Raw genomic sequence first — 21274 nt, 5'->3', positions numbered from 1 at the left:
GATTGCGGGGTCATATGGAAGGTCGATTTTTAGAGCTTTAGGAATCGCCACACTGCTTTCCACAGAGGTTGCACTAGTTTACACTCCCACCAACAGTGTAGAAGTGTTCCCTTTTCACCACACCCTCTCCAGCAGTTGTTTTTTTTTGAGTTGTTGATAATTGCCATTCTGACTGGAGTTAGGTGGTATCTCAGTGTGGTTTTGATTTGCATCTCCCTGATGATTAGTGAGGTTGAGCATTTCTTCATGTGTTTGTTGGCTGCTCAGGTGTCTTCTTTTGTGAAGTGTCTGTTCATATTTTTTGCCCATTTTATAATGGGGTTGTTTGTATTTTTCTTTTCAGCACGTTTGAGTTCTTTGTAGATCCAGGATGTTAAGCCTTTGTAAGACCTGGAGTTGGCAAATACTTTTTCCCAGTCTGTAGGCTGTCTCCCTGCTCTCTTGATGGTTTCTTTGACTTTGCAGAAGCTTGTCAGTTTAATAAGGTCCCACTTGTCTATCTTCTCTCTTATGACCTGTGGGTTTCGGGTTTTGTTCAGGAATTGGATGCCAGCTCCGATTTCCATGAGGGTATTTCCTTCCTTTTCTAAGGTTTTTATGGTTTGAGGTTTTACATTTAGGTCTCTGATCCATTTGGAGTTAACCTTTGTGCATGGGGATAGATAGGGGTCCTGTTTCAATCTTCTGCATGTGGTCAGCCAGTTTTCCCAGCACCATTTACTGGATAGGTTCTCCTCTCCCCACTGGTAGGTGGTGGGGGCTTTGTCGAAGATGAGTTGGTTGAGAAATTGAGGTTTTGCTTCTGGAATCTCAATTCTATTCCATTGATCTATATGCCTGTTCCTGTACCAATACCAAGCTGTTTTGATGATTGTAGCTTTATAGTAAAGTTTGAAGTCTGGTAATGTAATACCACCTGCTTTGTTTTTTTTGCTGAGGATTGTTCTGGCTATCCTTGGATGTTTGTGTTTCCATATGAATTCCTGTGTTGTTTTTTCTAGGTGGGTATTGAATTTCATCAAAGACCTTTTTGATATCTATGGAAAAAAGCATGTCTTCCTTCTGAAATCTATTAATGTTGTAATTTTTTCCCCAATAATGAAATTTTTTGGCCTTCCTAGATAAAGAATCCCACTTGGTCAACACGTGCACACATACATATTTATACACATCCAGATATAAATTGGTTGTTTTATTCTGTTTGTTGTTTGCTAATTTTTATTCATGAATTTTGCATTCCTGTTAATACATGGGATTGATCTCTGTTTTTCTTTTCTTTCTTTCTTTCTTTCATTCATTTTTTTGAGTTGCAATCTCACTCTGTCGCCCAGGCTGGAATGCAGTGGCACACTCAAGGCCACCCCAGTGTCGATCTGCTGGGCTCTGGCGATCCTTCTGTCTCAGCCTTCCAAGTAGCTGGAACTACAGGCATGTTCTACCATACCCAGCCAATTTTTGATTTTATGGTAGAGACAAGGTCTTGCCAAGTTGCCCAGGCTGGTCTCAAACCCATGGGCTCCCAAAGTGCTGGGATTAAAGGCTGAGCCACGGAGCCCAGCCTATTTTTTGTTTTTATGCTATTTTAATTGTGTGTTAGTCTTACTACTTTATGTCTGCATTTACATTTAAAAATTTTGATTGAAACTATTATGTGTATTCTTCCTCTCCCAACCAGAACCCCAAAACCAATGAAAACAAAAGGAGTAAGTTTTTCAGTGGCAGATTTCATAGCTCATTCTTTTCTGGTTATGAAGAATCATGTTTGCAAAGCTAAAGTTTGGTGCTTTTACCAATAAAAGTTGGATATGGTCAAGTTGTCAGACTGTTCTTAGTATTTATGATTGTGCTGTAGGAGAGGTTGATAATAGGTAAAGTTGTGTATACTGTTTTATAACTTACAAAGTATTATGTTTTGAATTAAAATATAGGTTAATAAAAAAGGAAAAGTTACTATTATGTTTATTGATTCTGAAGAAATTTTGTGAATTAGGAATGATAGACATTTATTTTTCCACTTAATGAATGAAATTTAGGCTTTCATATGTTAAATGACTAATTTAAAAAGTTAAACCTTTTCTTACATCAATGAGCAAAAACATTCTTGATTTGCAAGTTAACAAGTATATATTGAACATTTTTATTCTTTTGTTAAGCAAGTATTTAAGGAGTTCATTTTGAGTACCACACAGTGTACTAATTGTTGGGGGATATAAAAAGATGAGAGGTAGGTATGTTTTCTGGCATTAAAGTTCTCATAGTCTCTTTGGGAAGACAGATATTTATTTAGACAAGATTATTATAGTCAATGAGGAAGTGCAGTGATTGAACTATGTGCCTGAAGGACTTCACACAAAAAAGGTCATTTTTATGTTGGATATTGGAAATTTGCTAAGTGGAAGAAGTAGGAAATCATATCAATTAAGGTGTTGGCATTGGTGGATAAATGGGATTTTATGATAAGTTGGTGTAGTTGAATAAGTTCAGTGACTGCAGAGCATAGGCACAGTGATCTTTTGTGACTAAAGCTCTAATGTTTGTAATCATCCTTTTGATACTGCAAAGCAGATTTTTAAAATTTTTGTTGTAAAAAGTTTGAAATATGTACAAAAGATGAGAATAAATAGTGTAAGGGACTTATATTCGGGCTCAACAATGACAACATTTTGGCATATTTGTTTATCTATCCCTTTATTTACTTATTTAAAAAAATAGGAGATCTTGCTATGTTGTCTGGGCTGGTTTTGAACTCCTGGGCTCAAGCAGTCCTCTTGCCTTGGCCTCCCAGAGTGCTGGGATTACAGCAATCGGTCACCATACCTGGCCTATCCCTTTTTTTTTTAATGCTGATGTATTAAAAACAAAACAATCCGGAGAGACATAATGGCGGCTCACGCCTACGTACTTCAGTATGAGGATCAAATGGAAGTAGAGGAAAAACATAATTATATCTTAGTTTATAGGTAGGTAACTCTTATAGAAGTATAACTCATGGATTGGAGGGAAGAAAAGTGAGATGATTAGGAAATGCAGTGTGTTGGTATATCTGTGGTTTCACCTTCTGCAGTTTTAGGTACCAAAACATAGGTGAGTGCAGTACAGTGAGAGAGGCCATATTCACATAAATTTTATTGCCATATATTGTTCTATTTTTTTTGAGTTGGGGTCTCATGCTGTGACCCAGGCTAGACTATAGTGGCAGAATCATGTTTACCACAGCCTCAACATCCCGGGCTTGGATGGTCCTTCTGCCTTAGTCTCCCAAGTACCTGGGACTACAGACATGTGCCACAACACCCTACTAATTTTTTTATTTTGTTGTAGAGTTGAGGTCTTGCTGTTTGCCTAGGCTGGTCTTGAACTCCTGGGCTCGAAGCAGTCTTCCTGCACTTGCCTTCAAAAATTCTGGGATTACAGGCTTGAACTACTGTGCCCAGCCGGTTCTATTTTGTGATTAGTTGTTAATCTCTTACTGTGCCTAATTAATAAATTAAATTTTGTCAAAGGTATGTGTATATATAGGAAAAAATATAATATATATTGGTTTCAGTCCTATCCTTGGTTTAGATTGCAGGCATCTTGGAACATATCCCCCATAGATACGGGATATGGGAGTGGGTGAGGCAACTGTAGTTGAAAGATAAGCCTTTGTTAAAATAGACTTGGGTTAAAATCAAAGTTTTACTTTTTACTAGCAGTATGATCTTAATGTCTTTGAGCATTGTTTCTACACTTGTAAAATAGGGGCAGTAATATTTGCCATGCAGGGTGGTTGTGAGAATTTTAAATATTAGATCATGTTCATTTCCTTTCTCTCATTTTAGACAGATAAGGGAGTTTAGACAAGAGGCTAGAGTGTGGTGCCTCACACCTCTATTGTCAGCACTTTAGGAGGCCAAAGTGGGAAGATTACTTGAGGCCAGAAGTTTAAGACCAGCCTAGACCACTTAGAGAGACCTCACTGCTACAAAACATTAAAAAATTAGCCAAGGGTGGTGGCACACTCCTGTGGTCCCACTGTTTGGGAGACTGAGGCAGGAGGATCATTTGAGCCTAGGAATTTGAGGGTGCAGCGAGCTATGATCATGCCACTGTGCTTAAGCTTGTGTGGTAGAGCAAAACCATGTCTCTAAAATAAACAAATACATAAATAAAATTTAAAAATAAAGTAGTTTAGACTAGAGGTGTGGTAATGGTAATTCAGAAGAAGTACTGCATTTTAATTACTAATGGTGATAGTAGCAATTGATTTGCAAGGAAGGTATATTTGAGCTTCATTTTAATGAAGGAATGAAATTTACAGGACAGAGACTGGGAATAGACTAGGCAATTAGAAGCTGAAGGGAGAACATCAGCAATGCAGTCAGGAGTAAATAGCATGCTTGAGGGAATAGCCTGTGTTTTGGGAATGACTGAAGTATAGAACGTGAGGTGGGAGGGAACAGGGAGAAATACAGCTCAAGAGTCAGATTTTGACCCCCTAAAAGGTTTGATCTAAGTGATTTGGATTCTGTAGTCTAAAGCTTTTACATTTCAGATTATAGAAGCCCCTCTCCAGTGAGATCTTAGCTGATTGTTTCTATTTGGGGAAGAAGTATTGAAGACTTGAAGGCTACAATCTTGATAAAAAAGAATAAAATTATCAGCAATATAATTGATTATTCAGTTTCTCATTACTTTCAGGATAAATAAAGTTCATTCTCCTGGCCCTGAATATATTAGCTCTTCTTGATCTAGTTCACTTGCCTGTCTGATTCTCTATCTATCCCTAACTGTGGTCATGTGCTGCATAATGATGTTTTATGTTTCAGTCAGCAATGGACACATATACTACAATAGTCCCATGAGTTTGCCTTTGTTGGTTTGTTTTGAGTTGAAGTCTCACTCTGTCTCCCAGACTGGAATGCTGTGGCACAATCACGGTTTACCATACCATCAACCTCCTAGGCTGAGGTGAGCCTTTTGCCTCAGCCTCCTGAGTAACTGGGACCACAGACATGTGTCACCACACCTAGCTAATTGTTTTGTTTTTTTTTTTTTGAGAGATGAGGTCTCACTATGTTGCCCAGGCTGATCTTGAACTCCTGGGCTCAAGTGATCCTCTGACCTTGGTCCCCCAAAGTGCTGAGATTGCAGACATGAGCCACCACACCCAGCCAGTCATGAGATTTTAATACCATATTTTTACTGTATTTTTTCTGTATTTAGATATACAAATACCATCATGTTACAGTTGCCTATAGTATTCCTTACAGTAACATGCTGTACAAGTTCGTAGCCCAGGAGCCATAGGCTATACCATATGACCTGGGTGTGTAGTAGGCTATACCATTAGGTTTGTGTAAGTACACTCTGATGTATGTATAATGATGAGATTGTCTAGTGGCGTAGTTCTCAGAATGTAACCTGTCATTGAGTGACACACGACTGTAATTATTTTCCATGAAGTTGATATGGGTACCCACCTTCTTTTATGCCTTTACATAAAGACAGTTTTCTTTGGCTTCTTTTGGTAAATCCTTCAGATTCATTTACTCACTCACTTACCAGATGTATTTAATGAATGTGTACTATATGCTCATCATCCATGAGTGTTCTTCCTTACATCTTTTTTCCTTCTTGGATTTAATCGCAGGTGTCTCTCGGTGATTCACAATATCCCAGTTATTGCTTTATAATAAACCCTATCAACTCAGTATGATAGCTGCTGGTTTACCTATTTCTCTACTAGTTTATAAGCCCATTGAGAACAGGTAGTATTATCACTTATTTTCATATTCCTTGTGTGTGCTTAGTATAGTGCCCAATAAATGACTGATCATAGGGTAAATCATTAGGTATTAAATAAATTGATTTTAGGTTATGGCAATAGCATGAATATATATAGAAACAAAGTATATCTTTAATTCCTTATTCAATAGTCTGACCAAAGTATAAATGTCTGGAAGAATGTATAGTAGTATATTAGGGTAGAAAGAATGTTGAGTCTATGTTGGAGGTTCTTGTGTACCATCTTTGGAACTTCTGACTTTGGAACTTCTGACTTTATTTTGCTTTATTGAAAGGAAAAAGCAAGACTTGTGACCAAGCCAATTTAACATGGATAACACTAACAATATCTATAACACAGTCATAAAGGTTAATGTTTTGGCAAATATTTTTTATACTTTGGTACATCCCTCAATAAATATTTATCTACTTTGTGTTAGACTTTATTATTCATATCAACCAATTTTACTTTTTTTCTAGTGCTTATGTTGAAAAATATCTACTGGAGAAGTCCAGACTCGTCTATCAAGAGCATAATGAACGGTACATATTTTATTTGTGTAATTAGATGAGGCTAACATTTGTAACATGCAGATTAACTTTTAAGCTCATTGTTTATTGTGACCTTTAATTCAGTTCACATCATGCATACCTTATTTATAATTGCTATTTCTGACATGGGTAGAACCCTGCAGTTTTTTGGAGGCTGCTAGGAGGAGGTTTTTATCAAGTATGTAGAACTGTTGCCCTAAGTTCTAGGCAAACAATTAGAACAGGAAGATCGCTTTTCAGTAGTATCTCATTGTTCTTTGTGAGCAGTGTATCTTTGGACTGTTTTCCATGTTCTCTAATTTGAGCAAAGTTTTCTGTAAAACTCTTAATTCCACTGTAATGTTTGAGGTACAGTATATGGGTCTTTAGAGATGACATGTGGTATCCTTCAGATAAAGAAATCAAATATCAGAGAAGTAAATTAATGGTTTGCTTCATGCTACATGAGACAAAATAATTGAGAGCCAGAATTTGAAGTTAAACAGGCCTACATTCAAATCTTGGATATGCCTTAGGCATCTCACTTAACTTCTACTTCTTTGTTATTTATTCCCATTTTACAGATGAAAAACTGTCCTAGAATGGTTGAGAGGATTAAATGAGATAACATTTATAAAATGCTTAGCTTGATCCTTATATATAAAAAAAACTCTTCTTATGAGGCTAAAAAGTGAATTTGACAATGCTTAGGAAATAAAATTATCCAATTTCTAAAAAAAAAAAAGCAAACAAAAAAACTCAGTAATTACTAACTTACTTTACCATAATGGATTACTGGCAAGATGAGTACTAGAACTTAGGCTTTTCTGTTAATTTGTGTGTGTGTGTGTGTGTGTGTGTGTGTGTGTCTAGAGAAGCAATAGGATATCTGAATTAGAGGTGTTTTAACACAAAGGGAATAGAATTTCAGGAAGAGAATAGTTTCATAAACACTTGCAGGGTTCATCAGACACTGATACTACGTTACTAGTAATTTTTTCTGACACGTTTTAGTGACATGGAGAGGATATAAGCCTTATTTCCATGGTTTTTGAGAATGAATGAGAATTGAAGATCCAGAGCTTAAAACCTGATTCTCTGTTATCTTGCTGGATTTGACTTGCAGATGTTTATATATATACTACTATGTTATAGCTTTGTATATTACAATATGTCATATATGTACAATATATTTTATAATATTATAATATGTTCATGGGTTTGGTTTGCTAATATTTTGTTGAGGATTCTACTGTCTATATTCATATAGATTATTGTGCTATGGTTTTATTTTCTTGTGATGGTTTTGGTCTCAGATAATACTGGTTCATAGAATAAGATGGAAACTCTTCTCCTATACTTTTTTTGGTAAAGTTTGTGATGGATTGGGTTAATTTTACTTATTTATTTATTTTTTGAGTTGGAGTCTCACTCTGTCGCCCAGACTGGAGTGCAGTGGCCGCTCCCAGCCACCGCAGCCTCGACCTGCTGGGCTCCGGCGATCCTTCCGCCTCAGCCTTCAGAGTAGCCGGAATTACAGGCATGCGCTACCACGCCCGGCTGATTTTTTTGATTTATTGGAGAGATGAGGTCTCGCCAAGTTGCCCAGGCGGGTCTCGAACCTGCGGGCTCAGGCAGTCCACTCACCTCAGGCTCCCAAAGGCGCGGGAGTACAGGCTGAGCCACCGAGCCCGGCTTGGGTTAATTTTTTAAATGTTTAGTAGAATTTATCAGCAAAGCCATCTGGTTCGGAGCTTTTATTTTTGTAGAGTTTTGATTACTGATTCAAACACTTGATTATAGATCTGTTCAGACTTTGTTTCTTCTTTAGTGAGACTTAGTAGTTTGAATCTTTCTATGAATTTATTTATTTCATCTAGGTTGTCTAATTCGTTGCCAAAAATTTGTTTATAGTATTCCTTATAATATTTTTATTTCTGCAAGGTTGGTAGTAATGTTCCTTCTTCTTTCATTTCTGAATTTGAGTCTCTGTCTCTTTCTGTGTCTATCTGTATCTCTCAGTCTCATCAGTTCAGATAAAAGTTTGTTGATTTTGTGGATCTTTTCAAAGAGCTAATCTTTGATTTCATTGATGTTCTTTCCTCCCCCTCATTTCCCATTTCATTTATTTCTGCTCTGATGCTTGTTATTTCTTTGTTTCTTCTTTCTTTGGGTTTAGTTTACTTTTCTTTTCTAGTTTCTTTTTTATTTTATTTTATTATAGAGTTGTGGGGTACAAGTGGAGGATTAACTACATAAGTAGGCTGCATGCAGGTGAAGTTTGGGCATCTAACTGGCCCTCACTCCTCGTGGACCAGGTACCCCTTGTGTTGTCATGTGCCCCTTGCCCTTCTCTCCCTCCCCTGCCATCAGTGCTCAGTGACTGCTATCCCTCCCTTGTGCTAATGTGACTATTGTTCAGGGCCCATTTTTCTAGTTTCTTAAAGTTGATGGTTAGGTTATAGATTTGAGATTTTTCTTCTTTTTTACATGAGTGTACCAGGTATAAAGCCCCTCTAAGCATTGCTTCAGCTGTTTTCTGTGTTTTGGTGTATTTGTTTTGTTTTTGTGTGTCAAAGTATTTTCTAATTTTGCTAAATAACCTGTTGGTTATTTAGGAGTATATTGTTGCATTTTCATATATATGTGAATTGTGGAAATTTCAGTTATTGATTTATTATTTCATTGCTAAGTATTTGAAGGGTCATATTAGTCTCCTCAAATTTAAGACTTATTTTGCTGTCTAACATGTGGTCTGTCCTGGATAATGTTCCATGTGGACTTGAAAAAATGTATATCCTCCTGTTGTTGGCTAGAGTGTTTTGTAGATATACGTTAGGTTTAGTTGGTATGCAGTAATTTTCAATTCCTCTTTTTCATTGTTGATCTTCTGTCTAGTTGTTTTGTTTATTATTGAAAGTAGGGTATTGCAGTCTTTTAGTATTCTTGTTGAATTGTTTGTTTCTTCCTTTAGTTGTGTCAAGTTCTTTTTGCTCCACATATTTTGGGATTCTGTTGTTAGATACATATATATTTAAAGTTAGATACATACATATTTAAAGGTTGGTCCTTTGTTATTATAAAATTACCTTCTTTGACTCTAGGAGCAATTTTTTTATGTTAAAGTCTGTTTTATCTGATATTGGTATAGATATTCCAGCTTTCTTTGGTTACTGTTTGCATGGTATCTTTTCCCATCTTTTTATTTTTAACCTATTAGTGTCTTTCAATCCAAACCTTTTGTCTTATAGACACCATGTAGTTGGATCATATGTTTTGTTCTTATCCATTCTACTAGTTATCTGCGTTTGGATTACAGCATTTAACCATTTATACTTAATGTAATTATTAATAAGGTAGGATTTATGAATATCATTTTGCTATTTGTTTTCTATATGTGTTATGATGTTTTTGTATCTCTATTTTCCTATTTCCGCCTTTTGTGTTAAATGATATTTTCTAGTGTACAATTTGACTTTTGTTGGCATTTCTTTTATTATTTTTTAGTTTATTTTTAGTAGTTGCCCTGAGGACTGTAGTTAGTATCTTAATTTATAACAGTGTAGTTTGGATTAATAACAATTTAATTTTGGCGGTATACAAAAAACTTTGCTTCTGTGTTGTTCTGTTCCTTTCCTGCTCCTTTGTGCTGTTGTTATTGTCATATAAATCTTTACAATGGTGTATCTGTCAGTACAGATTAATAATGATTGCTTTGTGCAGTTTTTCAAATCTAATAGGAAGAAAAAAGTGTTATAAATAAAAATAAATTTATGCTATATTTTATATTTACCTATGTAGTTCCTCCTACCAGTGTTCCTTAGTTGAGTTTTGTCTAGTGTCATTTTATTTCAGCCAGAAAAACTTCATTTAGTATTTCTTTTAGGTTCCATCTGCTAGTGAGGAAGTCTCTTAGTTTTTGTTTATCTGGGAATGTCTTAATTTCTCCTTTAATTTTAAAGATAGTTTTGCTGGATATATACTTCTTGATTCACATTTTATTTCCTGTCAACATTTTGAATACGTTATCTCTGCCATGGTTCTTGATGAGAAATCAACTGCTAATCTTATATTAGGATCCCTTGATGAGGCATTTCCCTTTTGGAGCTTTCAAAATTCTTTCTTTGTCCTCATCGGTCAGCAGTTTTGCTTTGTCTAGTTGTGGCTCTCTTTGAGTTTATCCTTCTTAGAGTTCATTGAGTTTCTTGGTTGTGCAGATTAATGTTTTCCATCAAATTTGGAACATTTTTGGTAATTATTTTTAAAATATTGTTTATGTCCTTTTTTATGGTCTCCTTTTGGAACTCTCATTATGCATGTATTGTTCTTTTTAATGGTGTTGCACAGGTCTCTGAGGCTCCGTTTGTTATTCTTCATTTGTTTTACTTTTCATTCTCAGACTAGATTCAGTTGACCTATCTTCAAGTTTGTTGATTCTTCAAGCTCACTTGTTCTTTCTTCTACCCATTCTTATTTGCTGCTAACCTCTTCTAGACACTTTTTAATTTCAGTTATATTTTTCAGAATTTCTTTTTGATGTTTTCTTGTAAGCCCTGTATATTTACTGATATTCTCTATTTGGTGACACAGTGTTCTCATACTTTTCTTTAGTTCATTAAATATGACTTCCTTTAGGTCTTTGAACATATTTAAAATAGCTAATTAAAATCTTGTCTAGTAAATCTAATGTCTAGGGTATTTCAGGAATGATTACCAGTGATTGTTTTTCTTCTTTTTAAGGGCTACGCTTTCTTGTTTCTTTGCATCTTTCATGCTTTTTTGTTGAAAACAACATTTAAAAAATATAATTTGGGGAACTCTGGAAATGAGTTTTTTCTCTCCCAGGTTTTGTGATTGTTGTTTTTATTCATGCTATTTGATTATTTTGTGACTTTTCCAAACTACTTTTATAACATCTATATTCTTTTTTTAGTGTAGTCAAAGAAGTATCTGATTGTTTAGCTTAGTTTTCAGGTCATGATTCTTCACGGAGATGTCAGTTTCACTGACAGAGATTTCTTTAAGTGCTTAGAAACAGTAAGTCTCCTAGTCTTTGCCATTGTACTCTCTACGTACATTGAGCCATGCCTTCAATACTCAAGTAGGCATTTTACAAGTCTGTCTTAGCCTTAACTTCTACTTTGTGCAGACCTTCAAAATTAGCCAGAGGTGGGAGTTTAGTACTTCATCTGGTTATTTTTGAGAGCACATTCAACCCTGGACATGTGCACAATCTCATGCGTGCATATGGCCTTCTAGATTTTCAGGGAGTTTTTTTTTTTTTTTCCAATTGGAGTCTTACTCCGTTGCCTGGCTAGAGTGCAGTGGCACACTCATGGCCACCTCAGCGTTGACTTGCTGGGCTCCAGTGTTCCTTCTCCCTCAGCCTTCCAAGTAGCCAGAACTACAGATGCGTGCTACCACGCCTGGCTATTTTTTTTATTGTAAAGATGAGGTCTTGCCAAGATGCCTGGGCTGGTCTTGAACCTGTGGACTCAGGTAATCCTCTCATCTCGGCCTCCCAAAGTACAGGGATTACAGACAGCCACAGAGCCCAGCCTGATTTCCAGGAAATTTATTGGAGCTTTTCAAAGCCCATGTAAGGTCACATTCACCAACTTTTCCTTTTCAGTTTTTTAGTCAATCTATCGTTTGCCTCAATATTTATCTCCCACTTCAGGCAGGAGACTGTTCAATAGTTGCCTAAATTGTTTTCTACAGATGCCTCTGGGGAAAGAATTTTTGCCTTGTCCAAATTCTGATTCAGATCATGTAAAGTCAGTCTTGAATGTGGCTTCTTCCAGGGAACCACCAGGCAGTTCAAACAATGGTATTTCCTAGGGAATGAGGCTTTGAACAAGTTCGAACCCTGTTCTGATCTTTCTGGTAAGGCTTCTGGTGTCCACTGTGATTGCAGGCTGTTGATTTTCAGGGCTACTGTGGGGTTGATGAACAAGTGATAGAATAGGGTAGGTTAAAACACCACAAGCCAGGCATGGTGGCTCACGCCTGTAATCCTGGCTCATTGGGAGGCTGAGGCAAGAGGATTACCTGAGCTCAGGAGTTCAAGACCCGCCTGAGCAACATGACTAGACCTCATCTCTACAATAAATAAATTTAAAAAATCAGCTGGGCATGATGGCACATGCCTGTGGTTTCAGCTACTTGGAAGACAGAGGCAGAAGGATCGTGTGAGCCCAGCAGGTCGAGGCTGCAGTGACCGTGAGCATGCCACTGCACTGCAGCCTTGGTGATAGAGTGAGACTCCAACTAAAAAACAAAAAACAAAAAAACCCCACAAAGCTGTTTTTATTGAGAGTCAGCTGTTTTTCTGGAGTAAACACTCTGGATTGCTGCAAGCTTTTGCTTAATTTCTTTGTTTCTTTTTTTTAGAAAGCAAGATTTATAGAGAGGACAGAAAAGCTCCCACAGTGGAAGGGGACCTGAGACCCAAGGGTGTTACCCACTTTTACTTAATTTCTGCATTTCTGAAAAAGTTAAATCTAATAGATTGATCATGTTCCTCATTGGCTTGATGGAAGAATTTTCTTTTTCTTTTTCTTTTTTTTGAGTCCCACTCTGTTACCCAGACTGGAGGGCAGTGGCACACTTCTGGCCACCACAGCCTCCATTGGCTGGGCTCTGGCGATCTTTCCGCCTCAGCCTTCCCCTTCCAAGTAGCAGGAACTACGTGTGTGCGCTACCACATCCGGCTAGTTTTTTAATTTATTGTAGAGACAAGGTCTTGCCAAGTTGCCTGGCTCAGGCAATCCACTCGCCTTACCCTCCCAAAGTGCTGGGATTGCATACAGACCGAGCCACCAAGCCCGGTTGATGGAAGAATTTTCAGAGATCCTAACTTTGTTTGCTGTTTTCATCTCTCTTTTGTATTCCGCATCAAAAACGTACTATTTTGTAGTGATATTTAATTTTGAATTTATCACTTTTATGTTAAGAAATGAAGCAAAGCTGATACATTTTACTAATCACTGTTTGCTTTTTGTCCCTGTTAAATGATAACCATAAATCATGTTCCTTATAAAGCCGCATTTCTTTGTTTCCAACAGGAACTATCATGTATTCTATTACCTCCTGGCAGGAGCAAGTGAAGAAGAGAGATCAGCATTCCACCTTAAACAACCAGAGGAATATCATTATCTCAATCAGGTGAGAGTTTATAAAAAGCATTTTGAAGTGTAGAACATTATCACATTTTAGCTCCTGAAAAAGGCTTTTTTTCCTAGTGCTTTCTTTCCCAAGTCTAGTAATGGATATTAACTAGCATTTTCATACATGTAATCTAAAAATTACATGTATCTAAAAATTTAAGGATACAGTTTTCAGATTAAAAATTGTTACTACCTTTATATAAATGTTAAAAGATTATAGATGTGCTTTTTGGGTTTTTTGAGACTTCTTGAGAAAATATTAATAAGCTGTTTGTTTATTGGTGCTTCCATAAAGAAAAAATGGTTTACTTACACCAAAGTGCTTATTACCTTTTATAAGATGTTAATTGTTAATTGCCACAAGATGTTAATTGTTACTTATGATTAATGCTTGTCCTTTGCTTGAAACTTGATTTGCATGTTTCAAAGTCTAACACACATACCCCTTTGCGTGCTATTATGATACTGACTTACAGTGTGACTATTTTTCTAATTCGGTGAACAGTCTTTTTAAACATTCAGTATGAAATTCATCAAAATCAAATGACCCCTAAACTTTCACAATAAGGAGTAATTCTCACAACTTTTCATTACATTTGTTTCTCTAATTTTATTATTCCTATATGAACAAAAATTCTAAAACCAGTATTAATGAACTTATTATGATAGATCATTTAATAAATTGTCTTCCTTTATTTTTTAGTTGTTTGTGGCAAGATGTAATGTCTATGGAAAGAAATTCCTTGATGGCAGTTAAAAATATAATACAAATATTATGCAGATTTTGTCAGCAAATTTACATTTTGGATGGTGGCTCAAAGATTACTGTGTGCATTTTGGGTTATGAAAATAGCACCTTAAACTTTTCCCAAGGTAGATAGTGTGCTGTGTAACTACTATTTCTTAATTTCGTCATTACATATATTAATGTAAACAAACTTGACTTTGTATTAGAATATTGAGAATTTCAAAGTTATTCAAAATTATCACTTTTTGATGCAATACTACTCATTACTAGGTAGATTAAATAGATTTTTTTAAATTACTAATTTGACTTTTGAGTTTTTTCTTCCTTTGTTTAAACAATTTGCATTATATTTGGGTGATTAAATATGTCTTTTATAACGTAGCAATCTCCCATAAATGAGCTGATAGTTGTTAGTATTAGAGAAGTCCAGAGTTTTGTGGTTTTTTATCTTGGATATTTTTGCAGTTAATGGCCATAACATGTTTTTGTCATACTGTTAGTATTCACAAGACATGGGACTCAGCAGTTAATATAACTTTCAGTCACTGGGCAATGGCATGTATGGGCTTGGCAGAATAGTATATGATCTCCCAGAATTTGAGTATTTACTTATTTCTTGTATGCTGCTATGCAAAATAACTTTTCGTTGGATAACAGCAGTTACTACCTACACACTTCATCTAACAGATCATTAGAAAAGCGTGATAACTGTTACTTCTCCCTAACTAATCTACCTTACTTTCAGATAACAAAGAAACCCCTCAGACAGAGCTGGGATGATTATTGCTATGACTCTGAGCCGGTCAGTACAAGTACCTAAATATTCTGTGTTCCTGTTAAAGGGTCCTCCCATTGCTCATTTGCATCCATCTCAAGACTTAGTCAGAATGAAAATCAGCTGAAATACAAAGACGCCTAGGAAACAAGATAAATCAGTGTGTAATTTCTTTGAATGATTGATTTTTATTTTGTATGGTTTGTTGATTAAAAACCAGTTATTTCACTTTTTAAAATATTTTCTTGTTGCTACTGTTTAGTCCACATTTGATATTTATTTTGACAAACAATAAATTGATTGCATTCCTTATTCTTCAGTATTGACGTGACTCTGTATGAGCTATAGTTTTTTCCCCCTGATATTTATTTTTTAAATTGTTTTTTAGTAGTTTCATTACCCACATAATATTAGTAATTATTATTTATTTTTTAAAATTACATTCTTTCTGTTTCATATGTCAGTGGTTGTTTTTTTTTAACACAATGAGTGCATATATATATTTTCTTATATAGCAAGAGGCTATATAGCCTTAATAAAATTTTCTAAAAACTAAGTATTGAAATTTTTGTAAATAAGATTATTGTTATGTTTTAAATTGAGTGATTAAAGAGGTTATATAATGTTATATAAAATGAGTAGGTAAATTTGGCTTTAATTCTTTAAAAAAAATCTATTATTATTATTATTATTATTATTTTGAGTCAGATTCTCACTGTTATGCAGGCTGGAGTACAGTGGCACGATCATAGCTCATTGCTCCCTCAACCTCCTGGTCTCAGGTGATACTTCTGTCTCAGCCTCCTGAGTAGCTGGACTACAGGCATGTGCCACCATGCCCAGCTTATTTTTAGATTTTTTTTGTAGAGATGAGGTCTCACTATGTTGCCTAGGTGGGTCTTGAACTCCTGGCCTCACACAATCCTCGTCTCGTATTCCCAAGTGTTGGGATTACAGGTGTGAGCCATTGCACCTATCCTGTTATTATTTTTTTTAATAATTTTGTTTTTTTAATTAGCAAAAGAGAAGTCTTGCTGTGTTGCCCAGGCTGGTGTTGAACTCCTGGTGTCAGGTGATCCTCCTGCCTCAGTCTCCCATAGTGTTGGGATTATAGGCATGAACCACCATGCCTGGCCAAATTTAGTTTTTTTTGTTACAATTATTAAGAACAAATTTGTAACCACCCAAAGAGCACAGAAAATATTTTTATTTTCCTTAGATTTACAATTAAGTTATATATAAAAGCCTGAAAACACACACACATCTGCCTATATATTAATTAACTAATGAATTAATTTATTAAACATTCTTCCTGGAAACATGTCTTAGGCCTTGCTTTAAGGGCTCACAACTTTGATTCTCACTGCATGTGATTATAAACTCGACTAATTGCAAAACTAATATATTTCAGAGTTGAGAAGGATTCATATATATGGGTAATAATTTTTTTCTTTAGACAAGGTTTAATTGTATTACCATTTCATAATCAAGTAATTTTTGGGTTCAGATTTAATATTTTGGAAAATAAACATTTGACATTTAAATGTATATATTCTGTTACATTTTAATAGAAAATTTTAAGTTGCTTTGATGTTCTTAAGAAGCTCTTCCTTTTCCTGGTTCACATACTATACCAAGTGACCATGCCCCATTGGAAATCAGGTAGGGGACTACAGACTCATACTGCAAATTGAAGGCTTGATCGCCTGTTTTGAGCTTGCAGTGAAATTATGAACTGACCCACTATTGTTCTGAGACAGTCTAAGTGATACTTAAGAATTTGTGCTCTTGAAGTAGATTGACCTGACTTGAATATTGGCTTATTCACTTAGTAGTTTTGAGATCCACAGTGTGTCACTTATTTGTTTTGTTCCCATCCTCTAATTAATGGTCTTCAAGTTTTGAGAGTATTCAATTAGGCAGTGCTTAAAAAGCTTGATGGCGTATGTAATGTGTAATAAGTACACAATAAATGTTGTTACCACCATTGCTGCTGTCACCAAAATAATCATTACTCATCTTTTCCCTTTAGAAGAACTTTGTAGCTGTAATCTCCTATTCCCTTAATATTATATTCACCATCATTATTTGTTTATTGTACTTCTATATCTGTGATAGTTTGAAATATGATTAATTTTTATTTTTTCTCATTCATTAATAAAAGCAAGCAGTCTTAGAATCCTTTGGTTTATTCTTTCCTGTTAGCTTTTTCTCATAGTATGTTTGAGGACAATTTAAACTTTGAGTTATTAGAACTTTTGTAACTAGCATTATAATTAGGGTTCTTATAGGGCTGTTCTGTTGTGCTACATTACTTATATATTTTATGAAATTGCATAAATGGTCCCAAGTAGACCTGTAGTGAGATAATTGCTTTTTATAAGGGATCTTTTGTTGCCCTTGTGTGGTGATTTAACTTCACGTAAGGGTTATCCTATAAGATAAGCTCAAACAGTAGTGTTGCATAGTAGTGTTGCATGGAAGGATTTGGAACTGGATAGATTCTAGTTTAGCTAGATTTGTTACTTATAAAATATTTGACCTTTGGAAGTTATTTAACATGTAAATCTGTTTTCTCACCTGTACATGTACATATAATTATTCCCTGTGTTTTAAAGCTTTAGTGAGATTATACATATTGAGTAATAGTTATGGTGTCTGATATGTAGAAGATATTTAGTATTAAGTGCTAATTTACCTTCATATAGTAAAAATCTATTCAAATATAAGTTATTCTTATTTCAGTTGCTGTGGCTACAGCATCTCAGCCTTTGTTTCTTCAGTTATAAAATATGGAGGATGAATTAATACTGGTAATATATTCACTGATGACTGCTGTAGTTGTGCCTTAAAGTTGGTCTGAGTAACTTTAATGTAAAGGATCAGTTTCACCTAATTCTTTTATTTATCTGAACCAAGACTTTTAGCGTCCACCTATCAGGTAGGGTTTTCACTATAGTTACCAGTGAGTCTCAGGACATTGTCATGTCCATCCATGCTGCAGAGGGATTTGACCTCTAATATCCTGTGGAGACACAGCTCCAGCCTTGGTCACTATTACAAGAGTCCAAACATCTATAAATATCTGGTAGCTCATTTTCCACGAGGTAGACCTGCTGCAGTGCTTTCAGGGATTCTGATGGGCAGGCTCCTCTGAAACCATAATGTTTTTATTCATTCTGGTTTAAGTATTTCTACAGCACAAAGGCTTCTATTGCCATATTCCACCTCTCAGTTTGTAAGTTTGTGGTCACATCCTTACACATGGTTTTTCTGGCTTTATTTCTTAGCCTCTGCCAGTCTTACAGGATGTCTTTGCATGCTGTACATCTTTCTGCATAGATTTTTCTATTTAAAAAGCACGTAACCTCCATATTATATTTGATCCTTATAAAACCCCTTGTGATAGTATGATTACCTTTCACATAAGAAGCAACGTTGGCTCAGAAATTAGGCCTGTTGCTCCCATGGTGGTAAAGCCAATTAATAGTGTGACTGGAATTCTAGCCAAGCCAATGTTCTCTATATCCTTTTTTTTTTTTTTTTTTTTGAGTCAAAATCTCACTCTGTTGCCCAGGCTGGAGTGCAGTGGCGTGTTCACGGCCACCCCAGCATTGACCTGCTGGGCTCCAGCGATCCTTCCAAGCAGAAGGAACTACTGGCGTGCGCTGCCATGCCTGGCTAATTTTTTGATTTATTTGGAGAGGAGATCTCACCAAGTTGCCCAGGCTGGTCTTGAACCCCTGGGCTCAGGCAATTCTCTTACCTTGGCCTCCCAAAGTGCTGAGATTACAGGCTTGAGCCACTGTGCTTGGCCTATTCTTTTTTCTTAAGTGATCTCTATCTAGCATCTTTACTAGCCTTCAAAGTCAATTGTCCTGATTTATTTCCTGTACTATACATTGGTAGTTATAAAGAGTATAATTTTTCAAGCACAATTTTTAGAAGTATAAACAACAGAAACAAATATCTAATTTGACTCTACCTTTTTATTTTCTCTCTCTTTCACACACATTAAGTGTCTACTACATGCTAGGCTTATCCTAGGCACTGATAAATGAGAAAGGGTTCTCTTCATCCCATACAAAGGCCTACAGGGGCCTGACAGCATGACAAGAGCATTTTGGTGTGTTTGTTGGGGGTGTGCAGCAGCATGCTGTCAAGTAAGACGAGCTTGTGCAGAGCTCGACAGAAAAATCAGCTATGTTCTTTCAGTGGAAGGGATTGTAATAGTTGATGGTTAACTCATCCATTTCGTTGTTCTGTGGTTGACCTGTATGTATCTTGGTGCCTGAAGGCTTTTTTCCAGAACCCCAAAAGGCCTTTGTGCCATCCAGAAGTGAACTGGAATTAACAGCCTCCTGCCCTTATCTTTAGAAATCTTCAATCAATGGCCTATGGGAGATGGTATATAAACACTGTAGTTCCCTCACCTCTCTGGGTTTTATTTGTTTACCAAAGATAACCTTGGAATTAAACTTATTTTTATTCACTGTAGTAGATATTTCCACAGTGTACCCTATATAGTCTAGTTTTTCTTTCTTCTTTTATTTTCCCTACTACTTGTATTTTAATCTTGGTCTGGATCAAGGTCTGCTTCCAGTGGGGTCCAAATTAACATATGGGTGTTTCTGGGCTGGTAGATTTAATCTGTTCTTAGTTTTTTTCTTCTACAGTTGTCAACAGGGAAAATAGATAAGGGAATCAGTTCCATTTTTAAAAATTATGATTTTGATGTTCACTGAGACCACACTTTGTATTTCTGAAAAACATTTGATTAAGGATAACAGCAAATATATATTTATATTTTAGTGCCTCTTTCAGTGTACTTTACCGGTATTTTAGATATATCACTTGTTTCATGCACTTTTGAGGCAGATAAAAACACTATTAGTTGTATAAGAATCATTACTCTGTCACTGAATTTCCACACGTGGAAGCATATTTTTTTTCCCATTTGTTTGTTATAAAAAATGTTTACTGAATCATAAAATGAATGAACTGTGGTTAGGGGGAAAGAGAAGCAAGAGAGCTTTTAAAGAAAGTTTTGCGCCGGGCTCGGTGGCTCAGCCTGTAATCCCACGCCTTTGGGAGGCTGAGGTGAGTGGATTGCCTGAGCCCACGGGTTCGAGACCCGCCTGGGCAGCGAGACCTCACCTGTACAATAAATCAAAAAAATCAGCCGGGCGTGGTAGCGCATGCCTGTAGTTTCGGTTACTTGGAAGACTGAGTCGGAAGGATCTCCGGAGCCCAGCAGGTCGAGGCTGCGGTGGCCGGGAGCGGCCACTATACTCCAGTCTGGTTGACAGAGTGAGACTCCAACTCAAAAAAAAAAAAAATAGAAAGAAAGTTTTGCTAGAGGTAAAAGAAGAATGTGTTTAAAATTTTATTTTAGTGAGAAGAACATTGACATGCCTGTAGAATATGTCTTTAAAATTACTTACCACAAATTTTAGTTAGAAAACTAAATGCATAGGGTTCTCAGAATTTGTACTGAATTTAAAATTTAAAGTTATGCATGTATACCTTTCTATCTAGAGAAGGAAAATATTGTTAATAGCATTTAAATTTTAAACATTTTAAATACTTTTAAAACTTTTAAAATTTAAATGCTTTTAAAAACAGCATCTAAATTTTTAAACTTAATTTTAAACTTTATATTTAGATCTAGTCATTAACTTATTCTTACAGTATCCAAAACATTTTTTGTACATATAGTAGATATTCGTTAAATATTTTCAAAAAATAAGTACTTTATTTCTCAAAAAGGACTATTTTACTCAATTTGTATTTATGTTTCATTCAGTAGTTATATGTTTACTTCAGTGATGACTTGTTCTTAGCACTGACTTCTTGCTGCAGATCTGCAGTGAAAAAGACAGTAACAGTTCATATAGTTCATTGAGTACTTTATGGAACATTTCCTAGGAAGATAGACATTAAAAAAGTAAATACAAATGTGAGGTAGTTTTTGAAAGTCCAAGGGACTGTGAGAACATACAGTAAAGGAATTTAACTACTCACTTATTGTTTTAAAGATTTAGAGTATGTCTACCGTGTTATCGTTTGACTATTTTGAGAACTGTAATGCAAGGGTTGATGCTAAAAAAGTAGTATTTTTTTTTTTAGAGTGATATAGTTTAGTTTAATTAGTTCTCAAAACTTTAGGTATATAAGAATCCCTTATGTAGATATTTATTTTTTTTAATTTTAAATTTTTTTAACTTTAAACATTTTTTTATTTTAAAATTGTGGGGTACATTTCAGGGTTAGGTATACAAATAT

The 21274-nt window shown here is 35.6% G+C and overlaps 1 protein-coding gene across 1 annotated transcript in view; it reads left to right on the top strand.

The window, feature by feature from the left end:
* The window catches only part of LOC103256088 (unconventional myosin-IXa), a 151020-nt gene that overhangs the window by 60132 nt on the left and 69614 nt on the right, over positions 1-21274 (top strand). The window contains exons 4-6 of the mRNA XM_021710421.1: positions 6247-6309; positions 13365-13464; positions 14960-15016. Of these exons, the coding sequence (XP_021566096.1) occupies positions 6247-6309; positions 13365-13464; positions 14960-15016 (220 nt within the window). The remainder of the gene's footprint in view (positions 1-6246; positions 6310-13364; positions 13465-14959; positions 15017-21274) is intronic.

Source organism: Carlito syrichta, unplaced genomic scaffold, assembly GCF_000164805.1.
Source record: "Carlito syrichta isolate Samal-C Ts95f unplaced genomic scaffold, Tarsius_syrichta-2.0.1 Scaffold288912, whole genome shotgun sequence".
NCBI classification, from domain to species: domain Eukaryota; kingdom Metazoa; phylum Chordata; class Mammalia; order Primates; family Tarsiidae; genus Carlito; species Carlito syrichta.
This window is presented reverse-complemented; position numbering and strand designations above follow the sequence as displayed.